The 27,528-nt window shown below is 47.7% G+C and overlaps 1 protein-coding gene across 1 annotated transcript; it reads right to left on the reverse strand.

Annotated features, from left to right (window-relative positions):
- On the reverse strand, positions 1-25,973 carry KLHL35 (kelch like family member 35). Its single transcript, XM_050930564.1, has 7 exons — positions 25,593-25,973; positions 16,181-17,071; positions 11,435-11,619; positions 9,595-9,713; positions 4,798-4,986; positions 1,467-1,655; positions 1-505 (listed from the first exon to the last, which is right to left on the reverse strand). Exons 2-7 carry the CDS (start codon positions 17,068-17,070, stop codon positions 317-319), a joined length of 1,761 nt encoding a protein of 586 aa, XP_050786521.1. The 5' UTR covers position 17,071; positions 25,593-25,973; the 3' UTR covers positions 1-316.
- Positions 25,974-27,528: the final 1,555 nt, after the last annotated feature.

Here is a 27,528-nt window from a genome sequence, read left to right on the forward strand (position 1 = left end):
TGAGACCTACTGGTCTTAGTGCAGTGTTCCCTGCCCCGTAAGTTATGCACTGCCCACATCCCTCCTCCCCCAGCACAAAGCAGCATTCACCTCCACCAAAACAATGACAGCAATTACTTAATATTTGCAGTCGTGACTCCCCTCACCCCCACCTTCCTTCCAGCTGGTGCCTCACAGCCACAGCATGCCTGCATTGGTCACTTGACGTTGCTCTTCCACATAGACTGATGTATAACTGCAACGAACAGGACAGAGGGTCATTTTTTGGCACTGAGAGTAACTGCCTTCTCCCGGGGAGGGGAAGGAAGCAGCAGGGTCATCTGCTCACACGCTGGAGAACGGTAACGCAGCCGTGGTAACTGGTGCAGCGTTGCAGCGGGGGCTGCTGCGCCACGTTCCCCGTCGCTGGGTCAAAGGTGAAAGCTTTGTCTGTGCCTTCCCCATTCTCATCCCGGCCGCCCAGGATGTAGATCTTCCCACCGCACACTGTCACCCCACAGCTCTCCTGCAGGCAGAGGGGAGGAAAGAGAGGTGAGGGCATCTCTTTCAGCTTCGTACAACAAGCCTCAAAGGGGAGGTTTAACAAGGAACGAAGTGGGGGTCATGCCCTGGTCTCAACTGACCCTGCTCGGACCTGTCTAGCTGCAAGATCACACATCTAGCAGGGAGGGAAAGAGGGGTAAGCAGAAAACAAGAGGCCTGGATGTTGTGAGCCCCTGGGGGTCAAGAGGGCTGTTTCTGGGCGATGCTTTTGGATTTTTATGGATGTCTAGAGAGCAAACACGGGAGGTCCTGCCTGAACCGAGTGTTGTGATCTTTTCTGTTCTATACTGTGCTTCTCAGAACTAGCAGATGCTCACAAGAGGCGCAATAAGGCAGTCTGGCATCTCCATGGGAAATTCACTGCTCTTCGGGCTTACTCATGCAAGCTGCTGAGTAGAGCTGGTTGAAAAAAGTCAACAGGGTTTTGGTTTGTTTGAACAGAAATAAGTATTTTTTTTTTTAATTTCTTACTGCATTTTCAACAATAAGAAATCTGACTTTTTTTTAAATTTTTTTAAATGAAACATTTTCAGGTTTTTCTTTTTTTTCCCTAAATGAAAAACAAATCTGAATTTTTAACTGCAACCTACATAGTTATACAAAAAACAAAATTCAGTTTCCCTCCCCCTCATTTGAAAATCAGAAAATGTTTACCAAAATGAAAATTTTCATTCCAGCTGAAAAAGCCATTTTTCATTTAAAAATAAAATATATGTATTGCCAAAAAATTTCAGCCAGCTCTGGTGTGGAGCAGTGACTAGTTACATGCTTGAATTTAAGCATGTACTTAAGTGCTTTTACTGGATTAGGGTCAGAGCTCTTAGCACCTTGCCTTTAAACTTCTGCAAAGATTCTCATGTTCACAGAGGATATTCTAGAGAATGAGGTGACGTTCAGATCCTCGTACTGAAATTTCTCCTTACCAGAGGTCCTGGGAGAGTGGCCACTTCTCTCCAGGTGTCTTTTCTGGGATCGTAGCAGAAGATTTTACTCAGGAGTCCACCCACAACGTATATCATGTTGTCCAAGGAGACAGCATTAATGCACCTCTGATAGAAGGGGGTGGGAGACCTGAACGTCCATTTGTTCTCCTCGGGATCATAGCACTGGACCTGGGAGGAGAAATAGGAAATCAGCTATTGAAACACAGACTCTCGTGGTGTCCCTGCTCAGGCAAAATCCCAGTAACTAAAACCCAACACCACAGACACCGACTTTTACTTTTCCCCAAGGGTGCTCCACCCCTGCTCCACCCTAAGGTCCCACTCCCCTCCCCCTAAAGCCCATCCTTTGTTCCACCTCTTCTCACCCCCACTCTGCCCCTTCCCCAAAGGGCCTTGAGCTCACCCCTCTTCCTGCCTCGTCCGCAAGGCCCCCACTCGCTGGTCTTCACTGTCCCCCAAGCCCCTCCCTGAGCAGCCAAACAGCTGTTTGATGTCACCACCTATCAGCTGATCAACGTTGCTGCCCAACAGCTGTGGCTGGTGAGGGCTGAGCACCCACAATTTTTTGATTTGGGTGTTTCAGCCCCGAAGCACCCACAGAGTCAGCGCCTATGCCCAACACATGCTGATGGCACAGTCCCTTTGAGCCAATGCCTTGCTGTGCATCTACCAAAAAATGAATGAATGGGAGAAGGAGCATGGTACAGAGAACAGGACTTGGGAGTCAGGACACCTGGTTTCAGTTCTTGGCTCTAACACCGATTCACTGTGTGACTTCAGGCAAGTCACTTAGGCCCAGATTTGTAGAGGTATTGAGGAACCTAACTCCCCATGAAACCCCTTGAAAAATAAAATACCCAAAGCCAGTGGACATTTGAAAATTTAGGCCTCTGCCTCACAATTGCCCAGTCTGTAAAATGGGGATAATGCCTGCCTCCCACAGGGGCTTGCGTGCATCTGGCTAGATTAGTTCCATGTCTGTGAAGTGAACTGAAGATAAAAAGTGCTGAGTATGTCTTACAGTAACTCCTCACTTAAAGTCATCCGGCTTAACGTTGTTTCGTTGTTACATTGCTGATCAATTAGAGAACATGCTCATTTAAAGTTGTGCAAGGCTCCACTCTTACGTTGTTTTGCTGCCTGCTTTCTCCACAGCTGGCAGCCTCCCTACGCCCCCTCCCCCCAGCGCCTCCCATCCACTGGCAGACTCCACAGTTCAGTGCCTTCCCCTTCCTCCCCCTGCCTCCTGCCCATGGCAATCAGCTGGCTTGTGGCATTTTGGAGGCAGAAGGGAGGGGGGAGGAGCGAGGACTCAGCGTGCAGGCTCCCTCTCCCTCCTGCCAGTGGCAATCAGCTGGCTTGTGGAGTTCAGGAAGGAGGGGGCAGGCGCGCCGAGTCCTCACTCCTTCCCCCTCCCTTCTGCCCGGGGCAATCAGCTGGCTTGCTGCGTTCGGGAGGCAGGGGAGGCAGCGGGAGCCAGCGCATCGAGTCCTCACTCTTTCCCCCTCCCTCCTGCTTCCAAAATGCCACAAGCCAGCTGATTGTCCCGGGCAGAAGGGAGGAGCAAGGACTCGGCGCATCTCCACCCTCCCTCCCCTACATGGCAATCAGCTGGCTTGGCGTTTAGAAGGGAGGGGAGGAGCAAGGACATAGCGAGTGAAGTAAAGGGGGAGATGAGGGGGGAGAAGAGGTGGATCAAGGGTGGGGGCTTGGGGGAAGGGGTGGAGTGGGTGGGCTGAAGGTTGTACCCCCCGCCTCTGGTGCTTGCAGAGTAGGGGAAGCTGCCCTGGAACCTAACCCCCTCTATTTACATTAATTCTTATGGTGAAAATGGATTCGCTTAACATCGTTTCATTTAAAGTGGCATTTTTCAGGAACAGAACAACAACGTTAAGTGGGGAGTTACTGTGTTAATATAATGACGACTATTAAGGAGCGAGCCCTGGAGCAGCATATCTGGTGTGTAGAGGCCTTCCCCAGTCAGATAATCCCCAAGGAATAAGCAGTGTGATCATCTGAAACACTCTGAACATGCCCATAATCCGCTGTATGCCACTGCGGGTAGGTCCACAGTGCAAAACTCACAGCTGGCCAGTGGCAGCTGCCTCGGGCTCATGGGGCTTGGACTGTTTAATTGCAGTGTAGACGGGGGCTCGGGCTCTGGGATCCTCCCACCTTGCAGGGTCCTAGAGCCTGGGCTGCAGCCCGAGTCAGAACATCTACACGGCAGTTAAACAGTCCCTTAGCCTGAGCCTCACAAGCCAGAGTCAGCTGGCACTGGCCACCGATGAGTTTTTAATTGCCGTGAGGACCTACCCTGAGGGACCCACATGTCTGTGGTATTACAGGCAGGGCAGGGCTTGTCTATCTGAAATAGAGTTGGGACAGGAGTTAGTTTTGTATGCGGACAGCACCGCGGATCTCTGCACTCGCACAGCTATGTTAATATTTTATTACAAGAACGCTTTGTAACTTTCAGCAGTCACAGCCTGCAGGCTGCTGGCCTGTCCCCCACCCCGAGAGGACTCACACCACAGGCCCATGCATCCTTCAGGGCACAGTTTATTGTTCAGACACAATCCAACAGTTCAACCTCAGATCCCCATATAAAGCTGATCTTCCTCCTGACCCAGGGGTCTTCTGCAGGGGCCCAGAGGCCTCCCCCCTTGCACGTCTCTCCCCAGCTCCAGGGCCTGCCACAGGAGCCTGCCTCCCTCCTGAAACTCTCCTTTCCAGCTTAGCCACTTGCAGGCTTCGATAACGACTGGATCAGTCTCTGCAGGGAAGTGACTCATCAGCCATAGGGGAGGCTGGATCCAACTCCCCTTAAAGAGCCATCCTGTGAGACTGCTTCCCGTGAGGTGTAACCTGTATTGTAAATGCTCTGGGGCGGCAGTTTGGTATTTGTACAGCACCTGGCACAATGGGGTCCTGGTCCATGACTAGGGTTCCTAGGCACGACTGCAGTCCAAACAATAATAAAGAGGTAGGCAGAGTCAATATTATCGCCTTGTTACAGATAGGGAAACCGATGAACAAAAAGTGAGTGATTTGCCCAAGCTCACACAAGAAGCAAGGAATGAAACCCAGGAGGCTTGATGGCCAGTCCTCTGCTCTAGCCACTAGACAGCTCTCCTCTACTACAACCACAAACAGGTCAGGCAACATCACAGCTGGAGAAGTGGGCATTGAGGAAGCACCTGAAAACAACAGAGTCACACTCTCCCACTCCTTGTTTAAAAGACATCTCAACCAAAGTAAGCTAGTTGAGCTTTCCCTTTACCCTCACCATACCCCGGCACCACGGTACCTTGTCTGTGTTTGCGCTGTCATCCACAGCGCCCCCAATCACGTAGAGCTTGTTCAGACAGTGGACCACAGCTGCCGAGCTCACCGCTTCCAGCAAAGGGGCGACAGCCGACCAGCTGTTGGAGAACGTATCGTAGCATTCCACGCTGGCCAGGCGGTAAAAGCCATCAAACCCCCCCACCACGTAGATCTGCCATGGAAGGAGCAGAGCCAGTCAGCAGAAATCATACCGGGAGGGAGGGGCACTGGGATACAGAATCTGACACCTGGTACTGGGCATAACAATCCCGTAGGGGTATGTGCAAAAGCTGCCTTAGGGTGTGGAAGAGAGACAAATGGCTAGAGTGCAGAGTGAACTATTAGCAGGAAGGTGGGTATAACAGAGCAGCTTGCCCATAGCGGCCTGGAATCACCCAATGTTACTTACGCCTGAGGCACACTTGGGCAAGGATTAGGGGATTGCCCTATAAAGAGCAGCAAGAAGCTTCCTGGGAAGCTTCAGGGAGATCAAAATGGAGTACACCAGCTGCTGGGTGTAAGCAGGCGCCAGCAGAGAATCCTCAGTCTTTAAGGAAACCGACACCCCTGAGTGGGAAAACCAGGAACATGGACTGGATGGGGCTTTGAGCACTTTTATTTGGAATTTTTGTTAATTTAATAAGTCCAGCCCACAGGAGGGGCATAGAAATTCTTCTCCAGATCATCAATCTGGTGTTCTTATGGGGCCCTGAAGAAGAGGGGAAACTGAGGCAGAGTGCTGCAGCACAATCTCTGGCCACAAGGGAGCACGCAGGAGGTGATCTGCCCTATTACCCCAAGGTAAGCAACAGGATGCACCATTCTAAAACCTTTAAACATTTCTGCACACAAAGATTGAGTCCAGCTTTCTAACATAGCTCTATACCCTTCAATTATATATTTTATTGTTACGAGTATCAGATTTTATAGTAGGCCATTTACGCAACACTAAGTGCCTGATCAAACACAGAGATTTTTGTTGGCTTCAATAGCAGAATTGTTCTGTTCTCCTATATCATATAGCTAGAAGGAGTGAATGAATTCCTACAGCCCAGCTGTATTCTCACAGAGACAGAAGGGACTGCAGCTATCACACAGAAACACAGAAATGTCGGGCTGGAAGGGACCTTGAGAGGTCACCTAATCCAGCTCCCTGCACTGAGGCAGAACCAAGTAAACCTAGACCCAGGGCCGGCTCCAGGCACCAGCCGACCAAACGTGCTTTTTTTTTTGGTTCGGTTGGGGGCACTGGAGGGTTTGTTGGTTTGTTTGTTTTTGTTTCAGCTGGGCGGCGCGGCACTCGGAGGGGGAGGGGGGCGGGGACTTGGGCGGCACGGCTCAGTGCTTGGGGGTGGGGGCTTGGGGGGCGTGACGCTCGGAGGTGGGGTGGGTGGCGCAGGGGGCTTCTGCGGCACTGTGCTCAGGAGGGCGGGGACTTGGGCAGCGCGGTGCGGTGCTCAGGAGAGGTGGGGGGCTTGGGTGGAGCAGCACTTGGGGACGTTGGGCAGTGCGGCGTTCGCGCGGGGGTGGGTGTTACCATGGGGCGGCGTTCTTTATTTTTGTTTGGGGTGGCAAAAAAATTAGAGCTGGCCCTGCCTAGACCATCCCTGACAGGTGTTTGTCCAACCTGTTCTTTAAAACTTCCAAAGATAGGGATTTCACAGCCTTGCTTAGAAGCCTAATCCAGAGTTTAGCTACCCACATAGTTAGAGAAGATTTTCCTAATTTCTAATCTAAATCTCCCTTGCTGCAGATTAAGCCCCTTTCTTCTTGTCCTGCCTCCAGCGGAAGTGGAGTGATCACATCCCATTTATAACAGCCCTTAGCATAGTCAAAGACTTATCAGCGCCCCCCCTTGGTCTTCCTTTCTCAAGACTAAACATGCCCCATTGTTGTTTTGACCCTCCAGCTGAGGCCTCACTAGTGCCAAGTGGAGTGAGACAGTTACTTCCCACATCTTACATAGGACACTCCTGTTAATACACCCCAGAATGAGATTAGCCTTTTTTTGCAACTGCATCACATTGTTCACGCTCATTTATTTTGTGATTCATTATAACGCCCAGATCCTTTTCAGCTCTGTCGCTACCTAGCCAGTTATCACCCATTTTGTTGTGGTGCATTTGATTTTTCCTTCTTAAGTGAAGTACTTTGCACTTGTCTATTGAATTTCATCTTGTTGATTTCAGACCAATGCTCCAGTTTGTCAAGGTCATTTTAAATTCTAAATCCAAGTGCTTGCAAGCCCTGCAGGCTTGGTGTCATCCACAAACTTTATGAGCATACTCTCCACTACTCCATTATCCAAGTCATTAATGGAAATATTGACTAGTACTGGACCCAGGACTGACTCCTGCAGGACCCCAGCAGATACGTCCTCTCAGTTTGACAATGAGACATTAATAACTACTCTGAGTGCAGTCTTTCAACCAGTTGTGCACCCACCTTACAGTAATTTCATCTCAACCACATTTTGTAGTTTGTTTATGAGACCAGCATGTGGGGCTGTGTCAAAAGCCAGAAAAAATCAAGCTATCCCACATCTACTGGAGGGTAGGTCCATCAACAGCTATTAGCCAAGAGGATCAGAGAGACAACCTCATGCTCCAGGCGTCCCTAACCTCCAACTGTCAGAAGCTGGGAATGGGCAACAAGGGATGGATCACTTGATGATTCCCTGTTCTGTTCATTCCCTCTGGGGCACCTGGCATTGACCACTGTAAGAAGACAGGATGCTGGGCTGGATGGGTTATTGGTCTGACTCAGTATGGCCATTCTTATATTTTACTGCTTCCCCCCATCCGCTAGACCAGTAACCCTTTCAAAGAAGGACATTAGGCTGGTTTGGCATGATTTACTCTTGAGAAATCCATGCTGGCTATTTCTTATAACCCTATTATCCCCTAATCTAGGTGCTTACAAATGGATTGTTTCATCATTTGTTCCTGTGCCTTTCTAGGCAGGAGCGGTGCCAGGGTTTCTGGTGCCCTAGGCAGAATTTGGGGGGCGGCATTTTGTGTGCTCCCCATGGGGCACACGGGAGCTTCCGGTTCTGCTCCCATCGTGCCGCCAAAGAAGGACCCTCCGCCGAAATGCCGCAGGCGACAGTGGCAGTCATTGAGCTGCTCAATTGCCTGCCGCTGTTTTACGCGGCACGTCGGCAGAAGGCCCTTCTTCGGCGTTGCAATGGGAGCAGAACCGGAAGCTCCCGTGTGCACTGCGGGGAGTGCACAAAATGCCACTCCCCGAATCCTAGCGCCCTAGGCGACCACCTAGGGTTGCCTAATGGAAGCACTGGCCCTGTTTCTAGGCATCTCAGTTAGGATGACTAGTCTATAATGCCTTTGGTCCCTCTTTGGTCCCCCTTTTAAAGATACCGTCTAAGTTGGTCTTCTCCAGTCCTCTGGGACCTCACCCAGCCTCCATGAATCCTCAAAGATAATTGCTAATGGTTACGCAATTGCTTTAGCTAGTTCCTTAAGCATCCTAGAATGAATTTCATCAGGCCCTGTCCACTGGAATACATGCATTTATCTAAAGTTTTGTTAAACTGTTCTTTCCCTATTTTGGCTTGCCATCCTTCCCCCTGGTTGTCAATATTAATTGTGTGGAGTATCTGGTCACCATTAACCTTATTAGTGAAGACTGAATCTTTAAGTAATTTCTTATTTCCTTTTATGTCTCTTTCTGGGTGTAACTCTCTGTGTACCTTAGCCTGTCTGATTCTGTCCCTAAATGCTCATGCTTTTCTTTTGTACTCCTCCTTAGCAATTTGTCCATGTTACTACATTGTGTTGACTTTCTAGTCAATAAAGAGCTCTTTATGGAGCCGTATAGTCTCCCTATCTTCCCCTCCCAGGGGGATAACAGGCAGTTGTGCCAAACACAGATGGCAGCTTCCTCATTTCCCCGGGGGTCTCAATCCCCACTCTGCTCCAGGCCTCGCCCCCACTCCAGCCCTTCCCCCAAGACCCCACCTCTTCCCGCCTCTACTCTGCCTTTTCCTGCCCCATTCTGCCTCCTCCCCTGAGCATTCCCCACCCTCATCCCCAGGGCCTCCTAATCTGCAGTGGGTGGGAGGCGCTGGGGGAGTGGGAGCTGATCAGAAGGGCCACCGTGCTGAGCACCCACTATTTTTTTCCCATGGGTGCTCTAGCCCTGGAGTCAGTGCCTATGCTGCCAGCTCTCCTGTATTTCTTTAGATTTTTTTCCCCTGAGACCTGTTCATATGGGATCTGTGTCATGTTCCTATGTTACCTGCTGTTGCTGTGGGAGGAGGAATGAGTGCCGAAGCCCACAGGTGCCGATTCTGTGGGTGCTCTGGTGCTGGAGCATCCATGGGGAAAAATTAGTGGATGCTCAGCACCCACCGGCAGACAAGCTCCCCGCCACCCCACTTCACCTCACCTCCGCCCCGACTCCTCCCCTGAGCGTGCCACGTCCCACTCCTTCGCCTACCTCCCAGCACTTGCCGCCGCCAAACAGCTGTTTCACAGCATAACAAGCTCCGGGAGGGAAGTGGGAGGAGGGGGAATGCAGCGTGCTCAGGGGAGGAGGTGGGGAAGAGGCGGGGTCGGGGCAGGAGTCAAATGGGGCAGGGAGGGGGCAGAGTTGGGGCAGAGACTTCGGGGAAGAGGTTGGAATGGGGGTGGGGCAGGGGCAGAGTCAGGGAGGGGCCAGGGGCAGAGAGCGTCGAGCACCTATGCTGAAGCCTCAGTTACTAGGTTTGGTCGATAGTCTAGAACTCCAAACTGCAGACTGAGGGGAATGAAGTAAGCACCTTGCCCTGAAGAGTCGCCATTTTGTGTCTCCATCTGCCCTTGTGCAGACAGGCAACTTTGATCCAGACGTTCAGCTGGGAGCTCAGCACCCAAACATCGCTGCTGTTGATGTGCCCTCCTGGAAGACAGAGAGAGAGGCCCCAGGCTATCAAGGGAAGAGCCATCACCGTCACCTCAGAACTGAGGGGCTCTGAGGCAGCTTAGTGTAAATGACAAATAACATTGCCATACACTGATGTAGTGCCTGATGTAGGGATCTCACTTGTAGAGGCAGAAGGTGGAAAAGGAGGAGAAAGAAAAGTCTCAAAGAATGTTGGCCATCCTTACAGGATAGGGGACTGTCCTGAGAAGCTGTGACTCTGAAAAAGATTTGGGGTGTGCGGTGGATAATCAGCAGAATGCGACCTTCCAGTGTGATGCTGTGGTCATTCTTATTGGGTGCGGAGCTTGCCAACCCAATTTGCTGCAGCCTCGTCAGCAGAGTGCAGAGCCCTCTGACTACCATCCAATCTGGTCCAAAAGCAGTCATGAGCGATGTGAGACATTGTCGGTCTTTGGCCACAGCTGCATGCGGGGTCCTCTTGTTGGCCCCAGGAATGAAGGCTGGCTGCACGTTGACCCAGACCCATTCAAAAATCGGTTCAGAAGGACCCATAAGCACTGCAGTAAATCAAAGCCAGGTATCTGCAAGGCTGGGTCAGTTATAACAGACTGGTTTCTGTTGCCAGCTGCAAACCATTCTTCATACCACATCGACATTGCTGAGAAATCTGGGCAGGGCAAACAAGCTGACAACAGGTGTCTCAACCACAAGCGTGCTCTTGGGCGGTTTTGAAGAGGTCTGTGTGTTGTGGTAGGCACAGGTTTGCCCTGATCTTCTCGGGCTGCTACAGCCAGAATGGCTAACGATGGACACGTGGAGGAATAACGTTGCTGGATGTGGGGAGCCAAACACAGCATTAGCAGTGACATGGTGGTGAAAAGAGTGAATGCGATCTTGGGATGCATAAACGGGGGAATCTCAAGTAGGAGCAGTGGGGTTATTTTACCTCTCTATTTGGCACTGGTGTGACCCCTGCTGGAATCCTGTGTCCAGGTCCGGTGCTCACCATTCAAGAAGGATGTTGACAAATAGGAGAGGATTCATAGAGGAGCCACAAGAATGATTGAAGGATTAGAAAAAAATGTCTTATAGTGGACTCAAGGAGCTCAATCTGCTTAGCTTAACAAAGAGACGGTTAAGAGAGAACAGTCTAAGCATCTACACGGGGAACAAATATTTAATAATGGGCTCTTCAAACTAGCAGAGAAAGGTCTAACATGGTCCAGTGTCTGGAAATTGAAGCTAGACAAATTCAGACAGGAAATAAGATGTAAGTTTTTAACAGTGAGAGTAATTAACCATTGGAACAATTTACTAAGGGACGTGCTGGATTCTCCATCACTGACAATTTATAAGCCAAGATTGTATGTTTTTCTAAAGGCTGTGCTCTAGGAATTATTTTGGGCAAGTTCCATGGCGGTCAGGCTAGATGATCACAAAGGTCCTTCTGGCCTTAACATTTACAGATCTATGGCCAAGAAGATACACTGAGAATGAATTCTCAACCGCTTAATTTCCAACTCTACGTACAAGGAACACAGCTAACCACTACGGTGTGACAAGAGCAGAAAAACACAGACCTGCATAACATACTTTGCGATAGGTTCTAGCCGCACCCGTATACCAGACCCAGATGACTCTGCAGCTGGAGAGGAGAGCAGCACAGCACCTGAACCAACCGTTTCTCTAAGAAATGCTTGGAGGTGTAGCTGCGGGGCTGTTGCGTGGTTTCTCACCTGATATATACACATCATTCTTTAGGGTGCAGGCTGCAAACTCCGATTTGGTGTACCCTGGCACGCTAGAGAGTGCTGTCCACTGCCTGCTCTTCGGATGGTACATATCAGTGAAGGGGAGCTTCAAAAGGCCTTTCTTATCACAGCCGCCTATAACTACTATGACCTCTGCTAATTCCATGAACCTAGAATGAGAAACACATGGATAAATATTAAAGCAACAGTCCCAACTTTCTGTTCTATTGTCATGCTCCAAGCTTTATCCTCCTATCGTATTGTCTAGTAGAAAGCACTATGATACCCATTACCATGAGGAGTCCTATTGGGATAGGCAGTGTTATCTAGTGGATATGGCACTGGATTGATAGTCAGGAGACCTGGGTTCTATTCCCAACTCTGCCACTGACTTTCTGGGTGACCTTGGGCAAGTCACTTCACCTGTCACTCAATTTCCCTTCCCACCCTTTGTCCACCTTCGCTTTTTAGATTGTACGCTCTTTGGGGCAGGAGTTGTCTTTAATTATGGGTTTGTGCAGTTCAAAGGCATTGTCCAGCTTCTGTTAAATAGAGTCAAAGTTAAAAGTGTTGCTCGTGATCTTCGAAACTCTCCACAGGATTGGCCCAGCTACCTGAAGTCCCCACTCTGTGATCATTGCCTCTCCTGACAGTTACGTTCCTCATGACCAGGAAAGCTGCCAGCCTCAGGAGTGAGACCAGTGACCACAGGAGACAGAGCTTTCTTGGCAGCTGGCCCACGGCAAACTCACTGCCAGAAGAGATTAGAATTGACACTCTGCAGCTGCTGTACTAGCTAGCAATAAAATAAAAATGGAAGGAGGGAAACTCCAGCCAACTGGATAATGGAGAGATGGGGGGAAGGTGCCGTAGCTCAGGACTTGAGAGGTCAATTCCTGGCCTCCAGGCTGATTCCCGTGGACAAGTGCTGGAACACACTGCAGCAGCATTCAGTGTTGAGAGTTTGGACGGAACACAAGGTTTGCCACCCCAGATCAGATCCTTGCCCATTAGCAGCGCATACTCCCAGCTTTGGTGAAAAACAGAACAAACGAAAGCCCCAGTCAAGCTGTGCGATGCAACAGATAGCGGGACTCCCTCCTGACCCCTGTGGACAATGCCAAGCCGGGAGGGGTTGCAAGTGCTTTGGACAATGGGATTAAAATTCGGAATGATCTGGAGAAATGGTCTGAAGTAAGTAGGATGACATTCAATATGGACAAATGCAAAGTACTCCACTTAGGAAGGAATAAATCAGTTGCACATATACAGAAAGGGAAATGACTGAGTACTGCAGATAAGAGTCAACTGTGCAACACTGTTGCAAAAAAAAAAAAAAGCAAACACCAAATTCTGGGCTGTATTGGCAGGAGTGTTGTAAGCAAGACACAAGCAGTAATTTTTCTGCTCTACTCCATGCTGAATAGACCTCACCTGGAGTATTGCATCTAGTTTGGAATGCCACATTTCAGGAAAGATGTTGACAAACTGGAGAAAGTCCAGAGTAGAGCAACAAAAATGACTAAAGGTCTAGAAAACATGATCTATGAGGGAAGAGTGAAACAATTGGGTTTGTTTAGTCTGGAGAAGAGAAGACAGAGAGGACATGATAATAGTTTTCAAGTACATAGAAGGTTGTTACAAGGAGAAGGGAGAATAATTGCTCTCCTTAACCGCTGAGGACAGGACAAGAAGCAATGAGCTTAAATTGCAGCAAGGGAGGTTTAGGTTGGACATTAGAAAAAACTTTAACTGGCAGGGTGGTTAAGCCCTGGAATAAATTGCCTAGGGAGGTTGTGGAATCTCCATCACTGGAGGTTTTTAAGAGCAGGTTGGACAAACACCTGTCAGGGAGGATCTAGATAATACTTTGTCCTGCCACGAGTGCCAGGGACTGGACTAGATGACCTCTCGAGGACCCTTCCAGTCCTACGAGTCTATGAAAGCAGCTGATACCCTCAGGCATAAGATTTGATTACTCATCACTCAGCACATATACACATTTACCTCGATATAACACTGCCCTCGGGAGCCAAAAAATCTTACCGCATTATAGATGAAACCGTGTTATATCGAACTTGCTTTCATCCACCGAAGTGCGCAGCTCCACCCCTCCGGAGTGCTGCTTTACCGCATTATATCCAAATTTGTGTTATGTCAGGTTGAGTTATATCGGGGTAGAGGTGTAATTACAATGCTATCATTGTCCATGAAATGATTCTGCCCCTTTTTGAATCCATTTGACTTAAATCCATGCGACTTGTGGCAGTAAATTCCACAGCCTGATGGCACTCTGCATGAAACAGAAATTCCTCCAAGAGCCCCTAACTATAGAGGAGAGCGGATAGTGTTGCTGCAGCTCTGAGGAAGCAGTGTGGCCTAGCATACTGAGCACTGAGCAGGGGATTCTCCAGTCATATTTCTTGCACCCACACTGTGCTTTGGGTGCCTATCCCTTAAATTAAGCCACTAAAAATAACACAAAAGGATTGTCCATAAACAGTGGCACCCCGCCTGCTGCCTAGAGCTAATGAAAAACAAAAAGGGGGGAATTGCAGAAGATGGACACTTTGTCTTATGTTTTATTTAAACTTCTGATTTTTTTTGATCCAGTCTATAGTTAATGGAAAAATGAGGAGGGAGAAGGGGAAATTTGCAAAGAAAAAAAGTGTGTGGAAAAGTGCTGCCTTTTTTCCACCAAAATTCAAAATTTTGGACCAATTTTTTCATAGACATTTCAAAATTCCAAAAATTTTGGTCAGTTCATTCTGATACTGAACCTCCAGTAGCCTTCTCTGGTAAGTGGGGAGAACAACATTAGCCTGTTTTGGGAAGCTTTTCCAGACATACAGGTGAAGCCAGAGAGGAGTAAAGAGTTGAATCTGGCAACAGGTTAAAGTTTTAGAATCAGAAGGGACCATTATACAGTCTAACTTCCTGCATAAAACGGGTCAGAGAACGTCACCCAGTAACTTCTACATTAAGCCTTCAACTTTTGTTTGAGCTAGAGCCCATCTTTAAATCAAGACTAAATTTTTTTTTTAAGACTTCAAGTGATGGAGAATCCACCACAACCTGTGGTAACTTGTGCTAATGGTTAATTTAACCTCATCGTTGAAATTGTGCATATTTTTTCCACTCGGATTTTTCTCACTTCAGCTTCCAGCCACCGGGTCTCATCTTTTTCTCCTAGATCAGAAATCTCTTCCCCATCTAGCAGCAACGTGCCTGCAGACCATGACCAAGTCACCTCTTTGCCTTCTCTCGGATAAACTAAGCAGATTGAGCTTCATTAGTGTCTCATCACAAGGCATTTTTTCCAGACTTTTAATCATTCTTGTAGCTCTCTTTTTTGAACCCTTTCCAATTTAAGTAAAGGAAATTTAGGAAGGCATTAGCATGAGCAACCATATAAGTTGCTCATGTGAATTTTAGGGACTTTAAATAAACTACCACCACTAGCTAACGCTTATGCACAAGTCTTCTCAGAACTAAGACTACTGTGCTGGATGATGTTCCTTTATTGCAGGGAAGGGAAGCATCTTTCCCGGCTGTGATGTATAGCTAGAAAGGGTTAAACATCCTGCAGAACAAATGATTCATATTCAACTGTTAAAGACATGTGGGGACATAATGTTTGTGTTTCTGAGTATTCACATATACATGGGTAATGGTCAACAATGTAATCAACAGTCCCTGTCTATGCTGTATTCTGGTAATTCAAGGATCAAAAGAACATCCAAGCATTTAAATGAATTGTAAACACAGGATATTGTTGTTCATCTCTCTTTGAAATGTATAGCAATTAATCTGTGAATGGTGGAGGAACAAGCAAATTGTCTTATGTTAATTTGCATAGCTAAGTAGTGGTGATGGACCTCCTTCAAAGTAATCCTAATTACCTATTGTTCCCCAAGGGACTCCAACAAGTCAAAGAAGGCTTGAAATTGTATAAAAGATCCTTGGGTCCTGATCCTGTTCATCTCAGATCTGTTTGATGCTTCATCAGGGGAAGCTTAAGCCACCAGATTGGGATCCCAGTGCTGACTGGTCCACCCTGAATATGATATTGGACATTGGATTATAACCTATTAACTATTTCTAAAAAAAACTCTTTGCAACTACAAAGCGCACCATCTTTGCTATGTATCTGAACCTCAAGAATTAAAGTCATGTCTGTACTTATATTGATCTTTTAACCATACGCTCTCTCTTTTCTTCTTTAATAAGAATTGGCTGTGAGCATGTATTTGGGTAAGATCGGGTAAGATCTGGAATATTCAATAACCCGGGAGGTAATGTGTCTGATCCTTTGGGATTGGTAGAACCTTTTCTCTTATATGATGAAATAAGATTTTCAGAAATCTTCATCATATTTGACTTGGGTACCTGGATGGAGGCCTGAGGCTGGGAACTTTAAGAGAACTGTGTTGTTGACTTCCGAATGATCAGGGTGGTAACAAAGAAGCTGTTCTATGCTGGCTTGGTGAATCTAAGTATTGAATTATCCACCAACTTTGGGGTTTGTCTGCCCCATTCTTTGCACTTCACACTAACTGAGTGACCTCAGCTGGCTCCCGCTCACACCTGCTATGTAATTACTGGTGAAATATTTTGGGCTGAGTTATACAGGAGGTCAGACTAGATGACCACAATGGTCCCTTCTGACCTTAGTATCTAGGAATCTGTGACTCAGGTATGTAGCTTTAGGAAACAGTTTCCTGTTTTTACCTCCTAGGCCTTGACCTCAGAGAGCTGACTTCACTCCCAAGGATATAGTACTTCCGTGCTTCATGCAGTAAAGGGATGCACTCCTTGGAGTCCTGGATGAGCTCATCCATTTCAACCTTTTCCAGGAAGTACATGGGATCCAGCAGAGGGAGGCGCACGTGCTCAAGGAGATCTTTCAAAGCTCCTTTTCTGGTGACAACATCATGCCGTATCCACCGCATCATTGCTTCGAAGACCACTTCCTCCTTGGGGACTACCAGCTGCTCATCTGACAGATACTTGACCAGCTCCTTCACGCTCAGCTCCAGGAACTCCTCATGACATGACACCTCCACGAAGCCTTCTAGCATAAACCTCTTGCTCCTCTCAGCCAGGGAGGTGATGGAGAATGAGTCGGCGAGCTTCAGGATGCCCAAGCAGTTGCATGGGTGAAGCTGGCCTTCAAGGAAGGTGACACACGCATCTGTGAGCTTGGAGATCTGAAGCAAGTCAGATAGCTCTAAGATATCTTCAACATTGTCTTCCTGAATGACTATGTTTCCCCCATACATATAGTCCAGAAGGAGGCTCATGGTGGAGGCAGAGATCTTCTGGATGTTGATGATGTCTTGATGGCCTTCCTTGAGGCTACCACCGAACATGGCCCGGAAGTAGGTGCTGTTGGCTGACAAGGTGGCCCGATGGCAGGGGAACTCCTGCCCATCAATCAAGAGCACCACGTCGGTGAAGATGCCGCTCTGCCGGTAGGAGTTCAGAGTCTGGAGGATTTGCTCAGCATGGGAGGACCCACTGCAGAGTTTCATGTGCAGCTTTTCTTTGCTCTGCTCTCGAGTTGCATTTTCAAGGCTGCTCATTCTGTAGCTGGATTCTTCTTTTATCAGCCGATGCATCCTGATTCCAGGGCAGAGGCGGAGAAGAAAGAGCAAGGAACACAATGAAACAGTTGTCAAATTACCGGTGACTAACATCAGCTCGTTAAGTATTGGCTAAAATTGCTCTAAGTTAAGATTTTGTTGCATGCACTCGTCATAACATTGCAATAAATCTGCAGTTCCCTAGGACTTTCCAGGTGTAACCAGGTCATAAGGAACTTCATAGCAACAGCAGGAATTAAGGCCCTGATTCAGCGAAGCACTGAGCCACATACTTAGGTTTAAGCACATGCTTAACACCCACCAGACCACCAGGATGTACGCTGGTGCTTTAGTTCTTTAATGAACAGTGTCCAAAATTCAGATCCTCTTACTCCCAAAGCACAGACCCCTATGCTTTTGCAGAAAGGAAATCTCTTACCTGTAGCTCAGAGATCAGTTGAGCATGCAATAGAAGGCAGTGGAACATGCATGAGGAGACCTTGTCCGTGCTTGCTCCAGGTCAGGTCCCTGATTCCACCAGCCATGGGCAATACAAGCACTCTTCTCTAGGCCTACACAGGACCCGCTCTCACTCACCAGTTAGCAACAGATATATCTCAACCCTGGAGCCCTCAGTGCATCTCCCTGGAGCACCCAGCCCATGTCCACTAGATACTCCCAGTGTTCACAGAGTTGCTGCTACCAAAGAGCAGGACATCCGGGGCCGGCTCTATGCTTTTTGCCTCCCCAAGCCTGGCAGCCAGGCGGCCTTTGGTGGCGAGCCTGGGGAAGGTCCACTGGACATGAGGATTCGGCAGCATTTCTGTAGGTGATCTGCTGGTCCCGCGCCTTCGGCACTCGCCACTGAATTGCCGCTGAAGCCGTGGGACCGGTAGACCTTCCTCATGCATGCTGCCGAAGGCTGCCTGACTGCTGCCCTCATAGCTACTGGCACACCACCCCCCGCAGCTTGCTGTGCTGGTGCCTGGAGCCGCCCCTGAGGACACCCCAGCTTACTAGTTCCACCTGAGATCACCACTCCACTCAACTCACAGCACTTAGATATGTTTACAGTGAAAACAAATAGAAGCAAAGAATAGATCTGGGTGATTCCCTAAGTGGAAAATTTGGGAACAAATGGTTACATGTAAAATAAAATCACCACAAATTCTGGAGCATAGATTTAATCAACAAGGTACTCTCGTATCTGACAGGGCAACGCTCACCCAAAGTCCTTGCAGTAATTTAAAGCCGGGCTCGCTGCGACCCTCCCTGCATGAGACAAACATGCTGTCAATTTGCCTTTTTGATGGAGGATCCAGGGTGTCCCCTGGATCCCCTAGATAGATCAGAACGAGCCTTTGTTTTAGATAAACAGGACACTGCCCTGTTGACTGTTTCTTCCTGTAGATTTCGTACTCAGCAACTGGTTCAGTTTGTAAATAGGTCTACCGTGCAAGGCATACAACAAGACACAAGCGGCCAGACAAGGAGCTAGTCGTCTTACTTCCCACTTCAAAGAAACATTCCTGAGGAATGTCAAGTCCTGGTGGCCTGCTTTAATCCCAGGACCTTAACATAATTTCCAGTATAGATCCATAACTCCTTCAATACTATCCGCACATACATTTCATAATGATTAGGACAGCTGGAGGGCTACTGGCTCAGAGACATCACATGGCATGCTTTGGGGAATTACTGTGCATGTGTGTGACCCAGGGGACCCCATTAAACCCTACGCACCCCATGTGTCCTCTGCCAGTTGGCACCAGGGGGTCCCCAGATCACATATATGCCTTGTGATTCTATTAAATGAAATATGTTGAAAACTATCCCAAAGTAACAGCATGTTGAGGTAGGGCTAATACACTGTGACTGGGGTACTGTGGAGGGCAGGGGCACACACTTCCTGCAAGTGCCTCCTGTTACTGGGTGTGGTGCTGCAATCTTTTTTTCTCTCCTGGCACCCCGTATAGGTTGTCAGTCTCATTAGGCAGGTTTTCAGTGGCTCAGCCCTCCAGCCAAGTCATGCAGTCAAAATGGATGAACCCCTTCCGGGTAGCAAAAGTCCAGCAAGCTACCTGCCCTCACCAGAGTCTTCAGCTGCATCTCCAGGCCCTTTAAATTCCATCTTTCAGTCAGACTTCTAAAGGAACCTTGTTCCATTCTCAGAGCCCAGGTCACTTCCCCAGGGGCCAAATTGGGGAATCCAGGCCACACATGACTGTAAAGAACAAATAGTGTCAAACTAATCTGATAACATTCTTTGATAGGATAACGAGCCTTGTGGATAAGGGAGAAGCGGTGGATGTGATATATCTAGACTTTAGTAAGGCATTTGATACGGTCTTGCATGATATTCTTATAGATAAACTAGGAAAGTACAATTTAGATGGGGCTACTATAAGGTGGGTGTATAACTGGCTGGATAACCGTACTCAGAGAGTAGTTATTAATGGCTGCCAATCCTGCTGGAAAAGTATAACAAGTGGGGTTCCACAGGGGTCTGTTTTGGGACCGGCTCTGTTCAATATCTTCATCAACGATTTAGATGTTGGCATAGAAAGTACGCTTATTAAGTTTGCGGACGATACCAAACTGGGAGGGATTGCAACTGCTTTAGAGGACAGGGTCAAAATTCAAAATGATCTGGACAAATTGGAGAAATGGTCTGAGGTAAACAGGATGAAGTTCAATAAAGATAAATGCAAAGTGCTCCACTTAGGAAGGAACAATCAGTTTCACACATACAGAATGGGAAGAGACCGTCTAGGAAGGAGTATGGCAGAAAGAGATCTAGGGGTCATAGTAGACCACAAGCTTAATATGAGTCAACAGTGTGATACTGTTGCAAAAAAAGCAAATGTGATTCTGGGATGCATTAACAGGTGTGTTGTAAACAAGACACGAGAAGTCATTCTTCCGCTTTACTCTGCGCTGGTTAGGCCTCAACTGGAGTATTGTGTCCAGGTCTGGGCACCGCATTTCAAGAAAGATGTGGAGAAATTGGAGAGGGTCCAGAGAAGAGCAACAAGAATGATTAAAGGTCTTGAGAACATGACCTATGAAGGAAGGCTGAAGGAATTGGGTTTGTTTAGTTTGGAAAAGAGAAGACTGAGAGGGGACATGATAGCAGTTTTCAGGTGTCTAAAAGGGTGTCATCAGGAGTGTTCACCTTAGCCTCCAATGATAGAACAAGAAGCAATGGACTTAAACTGCAGCAAGGGAGATTTAGGTTGGACATTAGGAAAAAGTTCCTAACTGTCAGGGTAGTTAAACACTGGAATAGATTGCCTAGGGAAGTTGTGGAATCTCCATCTCTGGAGATATTTAAGAGTAGGTTAGATAAATGTCTATTAGGGATGGTCTAGACAGTATTTGGTCCAGCCATGAAGGCAGGGGACTGGACTCGATGACCTCTTGAGGTCCCTTCCAGTCCTAGAGTTTATGAGTCTATGAGTTATGAGTCTATGACTCCGGATCCCAACCCAGCCACGTACTGCTGCCTACAATTTGCTACTGCTTTTCCCTGAGCTTTTTCCCACCTAGCCCCCTGACTTTCACCCATTACTTTAGGGTCACAGTTCTCAGGTCCTCTCACCCCAGATCCAGTAGATGCAGCCCGTTGAGCTCCTCTGGAGAAAGCAGAGTCCCCTTCCTTACTCCTCTGGCCCCAGCCAGGAACTGACCAGCTTAGGTCCTGCAGCTCCCTTTATCTGAGCCTGCTGGGCTCTGAGTGGCTGCTTCCATACAACCTCTCTAGGAAGGCCCGGAGGACCCATCTTCATTGCTCCTTTCCTGGGATGGGGTGTGATAGGACCACAGGGCCTTGAAGGTCTTGGTCCACCCCATCACAGGTACAAACCAGGAATAATTTTGTAACGCCCTAGCTATAAAACATGTAGAGAATTGAAAGGAAAATTACTGTCTATTCACGGTGTTTATATGGCCCCCACAGCACAGTACCTGAGCACCTCACGATCTTTAGTGTATTTATCCTCAGAACAGCCCTGTGAGGCAGAGCAGTGTTATTTCCCATTTGGCAGGTGGGAAACTGAGGCAGACAGCGAGAGACTAAGTGATTTGCTCAAGATTTGCTCAAGAGAGCTCAGATGTGAACCTGGGTTTCCAGAGTTCAAGGCTAGTGTTTCTTGGGGCTCAAGGCTCTCTGGTCACACATCAGATTCTCACACCCTATAGGCTGGTGGTTAGGGCACTGGGAGGTGGGTGATCCATGGTCAAATCCTGGCTATGCCTGATTCAGGGAGGTGGGATGAAAAGCTTGGCCTTGAATTAAACAGAGCAAGGACCTGAACTTGAGTTTCCCATGCTGTAGAGCAGTGGTTTTCAACTTTTTTTCTAGGGACCCAGTTGAAGAAAATTGTTGATGCCTGCGACCTAATGGAGCTGGGGATGAGGGATTTGGGGTGTGGGAGGAGCTCAGGTGTGAGGCAGAGGGTTGGGGTGTGTGCAATGTTTTGGGGTTCATCCAGGCCAGTAAGGGGGTTCGGTCACCATCTGCCTGGTATCCCTGGGTGTCTTGTGACTCTGCAGCTTTGGTCCAGAGCTCTGACCTCAACAGCTGGCTAGCAGCCCACAAGCCTCACACTGGCTTTCCCAACCTGGGTCATCCTTGCAGGCTGAGTTTAGTACCCTTCCAGCCCTGAATTCTCCCCAAAATCCAGTCCTTCTCACCAGACCCTCTCAGAGAAAGGGTTCAGTTCTCTGCCTTTACAAAGACAGGCAGCCACTCCAACCTGCCAGCTTTCTAGATGCACACACTGTACTGATGATTTATAATGAAAGCAAAACAAGTTCATTAACCGTGCACTAAGTGATCTCAAGTAGAAGAGCAAAAGGTAGATATGTGTAAGCAGAGTCAGGATGAGCGCTACCCTGACATCTGGTGGTGAATTGTAGGCAGTGTGGAAAGAATTTCAAAAATTTCAAAGAGTGTGGAAAGAGATTTCGAGCATTTGCATTGGCACCCACCCCCCACTTAGCATAAACCCACAGCAGACTGGGATGGTTATTTTAACAGCTCTGGGATCCCCAATTTCTTTGTTATTGGGACAGGAGGAAAAAAAAGTTTGTCACCGATTGTGTGAATGGGGAACTGCGGGACTGCTTTGTGACAGAAATGACTCAACCTCAGTTGGGTGGTACTTGCTAAACATGGGACATGGGTTCCAAAACCCCATGAATTGAGAGAGGTTGGGGACTGGTGTGTACACCTGATGGTAAGGGCCCTGGAAGCTAATTGCACATTCTCCTCTCTCCAGTGTTAAAGAGTAGAGCTAATTTTGATTCCATTAGGAATCCATCTAGAGACTGCCGAGCTGAATTCATGTTGGGCCAATGGTGCACCAGCACCAGGGCTCCCCTACTAAGAGCTGAAATCATTGAGTGCTGTGTTAACCAATGGGGGAGCTTGAAGACCTATTGTTAAGCAGCTGGCAGAGCAAAGTAGTTTGCAGAGTGTTGGTGCAGCCCATGGAACAGTGAGTGAAGTGAAGCGGTTTGCAGGGACAGCTGGAGGAGCAGCACAGCTGGTGTGGTGGAGCAGGTCATGGTGAAGGCTGCAGCAGAACTCCACGGAGAGGTGGAGCAGTTGGCCCTGGCCCATGTAAGGTGCCCCTTAACATCCTGTGTGGACTCCCCCCAATTTCCACCCAGGCTTGGAGGTGGGGGGTAAAACTCTGCAGATAAACTCTTGAATTCTGGGGTGGCACTGACCAGGGATTTTTAGGTTGTTGGACTTTGGGGTAATTGGACTTAAGACCCTAAGGGGAAAAGGACATTGCCAAACGTACTTGGAGGTGGGTTTTTGTTTATGATTTGTGTTATAATCCTGTTTGTGGTGTTTCTCCAATGGGATGCTGCATTGTTTCTTTCCTTTATTAAAAGGATTTTGCTACACTCAGACTCCGTGCTTGCCAGAGGGGAAGTATTGCCTCCTAGAGGTGCCAAGGAGGGTGTGGTATGTAAGTGCCCCAGGTCACTGGGTGGGGGCTCGAGCCGGTTATGCATTGTGTTATTGAAACAGAAACCCTGGATACTGAACCCAGCCCTTGTTGTTGCCAACTCAGAGGGGCAGAAGGGTTACAGCTGGTTAAAAGCAAACAGAAGTGAAAACATGCATCTAAAAGCCAAATTTAATCTCACATAATACAGTCTTTATTCTCACCCAGAGTCTCCTTGCCAGGACCCATCATGGAGATCAGATGGGTTGGTTTCTTTGTTTTCTCAGGTGCAGTTAAAGATGGAGTCTCTCTGACCTGATATCTCCAAAGGGATGTTTTTGGCCTGGTTTACACTAGGCAATGAGGTCAGTATAGCTACATTGGCTCACGGTGTGAAAAATCCACACCCCTGAGCAATGGAGTTAAGACGACCTAATCCCCAGTTTAGACAGTGATAGGTCAACATGAGAATTCTCCTGTCAACCTAGCTACCAATTCTGGGGGAAGTGGATTACCCACACTGACAGGAGAACCCCCTCTTGTTGCCATAGGTAGCACGTTCACTGAAGCGCTACAGTCTCCTGTGTCTCTCTGGGGTGCAGGGGTCATGCTCTTGCTGGCTCTTGAGTTCAGGAATAGGATAATCTCTCTGCCCACCCCGGTTTAGCTCACTGGCTTTGTTTCCTGCCAATATTTAAATTGAGGTAACCCACATTTCTTGGTCTAGGACACATCCATTTATCACCTTTACCTAGGCTAGGGTGTCTGGCCTTAAACATAGGGTGACCAGATGTCATGTTTTTAAAAGCGACAGTCCTGTTTTTTGGGACTTTTTCTTATATAGGCACCTATTACTCCCAACCCCCGTCCCGTTTTTTCACAGTTGCTAGCTGGTAACCCTAATTAAACATGTTTCAGTAGCACCATACAGAGAGAATTCATGACCTCACACAATGGTAACATAGGCATTTTACAATAATATTAATAACCAAAGTGTTATTAGCTTTCATAGGATACCTCACAAGGCCTATTTTGTAGAAATATTCTTGCAGTAGTGTGTAGAGTGGGAATACAGAAGGGCCTAGGGTCATGGTGTGACCACATGCCTTCAGTGGAGATACACCAGGGGATGAACTTGGCTCTTTATGCAAAAAAAGGAGCTATTAGGATTACAGAGGGAGATTTAAAAAAAAAAGTCCCAAATGTAAAGAACTGTGAGGATGGTTTTGTGTCATTTTTAATTGTTAGATCTCTTTTTTCCCCAACAAAAGATGTCTGCTGAACTGGCTGCAGACTCATCTAAAAATCAGAGTGTTCAGAATTTAGTGCTTTAGAATTTATTGCTTTAATTATTTTGGATAATTCCATTGTGGCCAGAAGCTGAGCAATAAAAATTGGCAACCAGGGAAAAAAACAACAGAAAAAAAAGAAAACTGAAAGAATGAGTGAACAACGTTTTAACTGAAAACCCAAATGACTTTGCAAACGAAAAAAAAATATTAAAATAATTTTTATCAATCTTTTTAAACGAACAAAATTAAGTATTTGGGAAAAAGATGTCTTGGTTTTAGATTCATTTTCAAGACCATTTTTGAAGCCTTTCTTATGGGTTTTGCAGTACATGTGTCAGCGAAGCATGGAAAAAATCTCCCGTCATTTACAAAGCTTTTGGTCATTCAGATTGTAAAGCTTGACAGTTTTGTTCCACTTTCCCGTCTGATCACTGGACTATGCTGTGCTCCCTGGTACAAAGTGGCCTGATTTAATTTCTTTTACAACAGTGTAGATCAGCAGTAGGGTATCACATAGGGAGGAAGGATGATCTAGTGTTTAGGGGACTGGACTGGGACTTGAGAGACCTGAGTTAAATTCCCATCTCCTGCACCCTGGGTGACCTGGGACCACTCACTTAATTTCTGTAGAGTTGGGATAACGGCACTTCCTTACCTCACAGGGTATCATGAGGATAAAAGCCATGAATGACTGCAAGATGCTATGATGCTGAGAACTCGAAAAAACAGAAGAGTTAGCTGACTTACGCAGGGGTAAGCGAGCCCCAGAACATCACTAAGAAAAAGGTCCGTTCATTATGCATCTCAAAGAAAATGACATTGATTTTGATTGAGGTAATTCATGCAAGTTAAACAAAGAAAACCCTGAAAACCACTTTGCAGCTGTGACACACACGAGCACCAGGACTTTGAACAGCTTGGCATCACACTGTATAACCAACAGCACAGGTGTGTGGCTGAGGATCGGACAACCCCTCTCCCCTCCCAGCCCTCATCGCCAAGTCCCAAGCTGGGGGTATCACTGTACAACCCTACACATTAATCTGGCTCAGCTGGGTGGGCTCCTGACAGGCAGCACAAAGAGAACCCCTGGGTATCGCCCCAAACCTTTCACTCCCTGTCCACTCCATTTACCTAATGTGCATGAATCACAGGGCAGAGAGGCCACTGGTCTCTTTCAGTTGTCATTGCTCCCATCCCCTCCCTGCACAGCCCGCATGGCAGGTGCCCAAGCGGTTGATTGTCACAGTAATCCCTTTTGTTCAGGAGGAAGGGGTCCCTTGTCTGCAAGGCAAGGACTTACCTGGACCACAGCTAGGACCAGCGAAGCTACAGCTCTGCTTCCCTCACAGGGCTGCAGGCGGCATTGAGGAGAGGCGCCGAGATCAACCCTTCTGCGGCTGCTGGGGAAAAGGCACAAAAGACCACACAGGGAGAAAGGGGTAGCAAGCAGCTTTTGTTCCTCCAGTCCTGCCTGACAGGCTTGTAGGCAGCAAGGCATTCGCTGCAGCTGTCAATCACAGCCCTTCGGGGAGGAGTCCCAGTGTCAGAAATCAGCAGACAGGAAAGGAGGGAGGGGTGAGAAAAATCACAGCTCAGAAAAATGTGACACCGGGGGCAGCTTATGAGAGAGGAGCCATCTGGAGAGTAAGCTGGGGTCCCGGTGGAACATTCATTTGATAGAGTCTCTGCACCTCTCTGAAAACCACACTAAGCAGTTAAATAAACACGCCCAGACAGCCCAGACCACAGACCTCCAACAGCTATAACCCGAGGAAGAGGAAGGCAGCTCTGCTCAGGGGCATTGGAACAATTTGCATAGTGAGGGTGGTGAGAGCCACAGAACCAAACTGTAAACCCCATGTATGATGGAAACCACTTCAAGCCAGGGGGTGCGGTCACACCCCCAGTTCCCCCACCCTCGGTGCCGCTCATTCTAGTTGTGTAATTAGGTCCAGAGACAAGAATAGGACAGAAGAGGAGTTAGCCCTGTGTCAACTCCAGTAAATCCTGATTGTCTGGTGAATTTCCAAATAGCCGTGTTGACGTTTAAAGGAGCCCTTTGCAACCTGGCATTTTCCTCTCTGAACTGTCCACGGTCCTAAAGAACCTTCTGAGCCTTGCAGCAGTGTGCAGCCCGCTCGCTCCGTCTCTCTCACACGCACCCCAGTTTGCACAGTACCTGTCATTCCACCTTAGAAATGGTCCTGAATGTTTCATGACATTTCACGTCTGTTTCGCATCAGAATTTCATTTCCACCCCGGCGCCATTCTGCTCAAGGTACCAACTCCAAAGCCATCAAGGCACAGTCTGGTGTCCTCACGGTTTTCCAAGATTTGCATATTTTTCACTGGCAAACTGGAAACCCAGTGTTGTTTGCCTGATAACCAGTGGTTAGTTGCCACGATCCTTGGTCCCGTATGAGGTGGCACCTCTACACCACGAGGCTCAGCTTTTCCATCACATACTGTATGTAATACCCCCTGTGACATACATCTAATTCCACTGAACACAAGTCTGTAGGAAGTATTCCTACCGGATCCATTGGTCCATCCACTGAGAATAGCATAGCACCAATGAGCATAGTGTCAGAGCACAACATTGCCATTAAGCTGTCAACAAAAGCGAAGATAAAAATCAACATGCACAGCCAGGCTGCTGATTTGTGAGCAGGAAAAAAAAAAATGTATCTCCATCCCTCTGCTTTGAGCCACATGAGGACAGACCAGGCCTAAGTCTCGGGCAGGTGGGCGCATTTGTTGAAAAATGTAAATTTGTTGAAACCAAAACTGATCAAGGAACAGTGTCGAGTTCAAGGAATTTCCCCACTCCAACAAACATGAAGAAAAAAATTAAAAAATTGTGAAAACATTTCAGATCAAAATGACTTTTCATTTCAAAATTTAAGCTAATTAGATTTTTAAAAAAAGCTTACAGAAAAAAGGCCAAAATCTGAACATTTTCACTGACCCAAATGTTGGTGTTTTGGTTCATGAATATTCAAAATTTTCACTTTTCATCCTGACTTAAAACAGGGAAAAAAATTAAAACTTGAAAGTAATCATGGGCCAGGAAAACCATCTCCCCACCCAGCTGTATTATGTAGATGCAAGAATCCCTTCACCCACCAATTAAATGCAGCGATTTTGGGGTGAGTAAAGCAGCTGTTTAGCAGTGCACCTGAACACGAAGAGAGTTTGTCTTCACCTCCTGTCCTACAGAATCCAGCTGAAACCAC

Source organism: Gopherus flavomarginatus, chromosome 1, assembly GCF_025201925.1.
Source record: "Gopherus flavomarginatus isolate rGopFla2 chromosome 1, rGopFla2.mat.asm, whole genome shotgun sequence".
Classification (NCBI taxonomy): domain Eukaryota; kingdom Metazoa; phylum Chordata; order Testudines; family Testudinidae; genus Gopherus; species Gopherus flavomarginatus.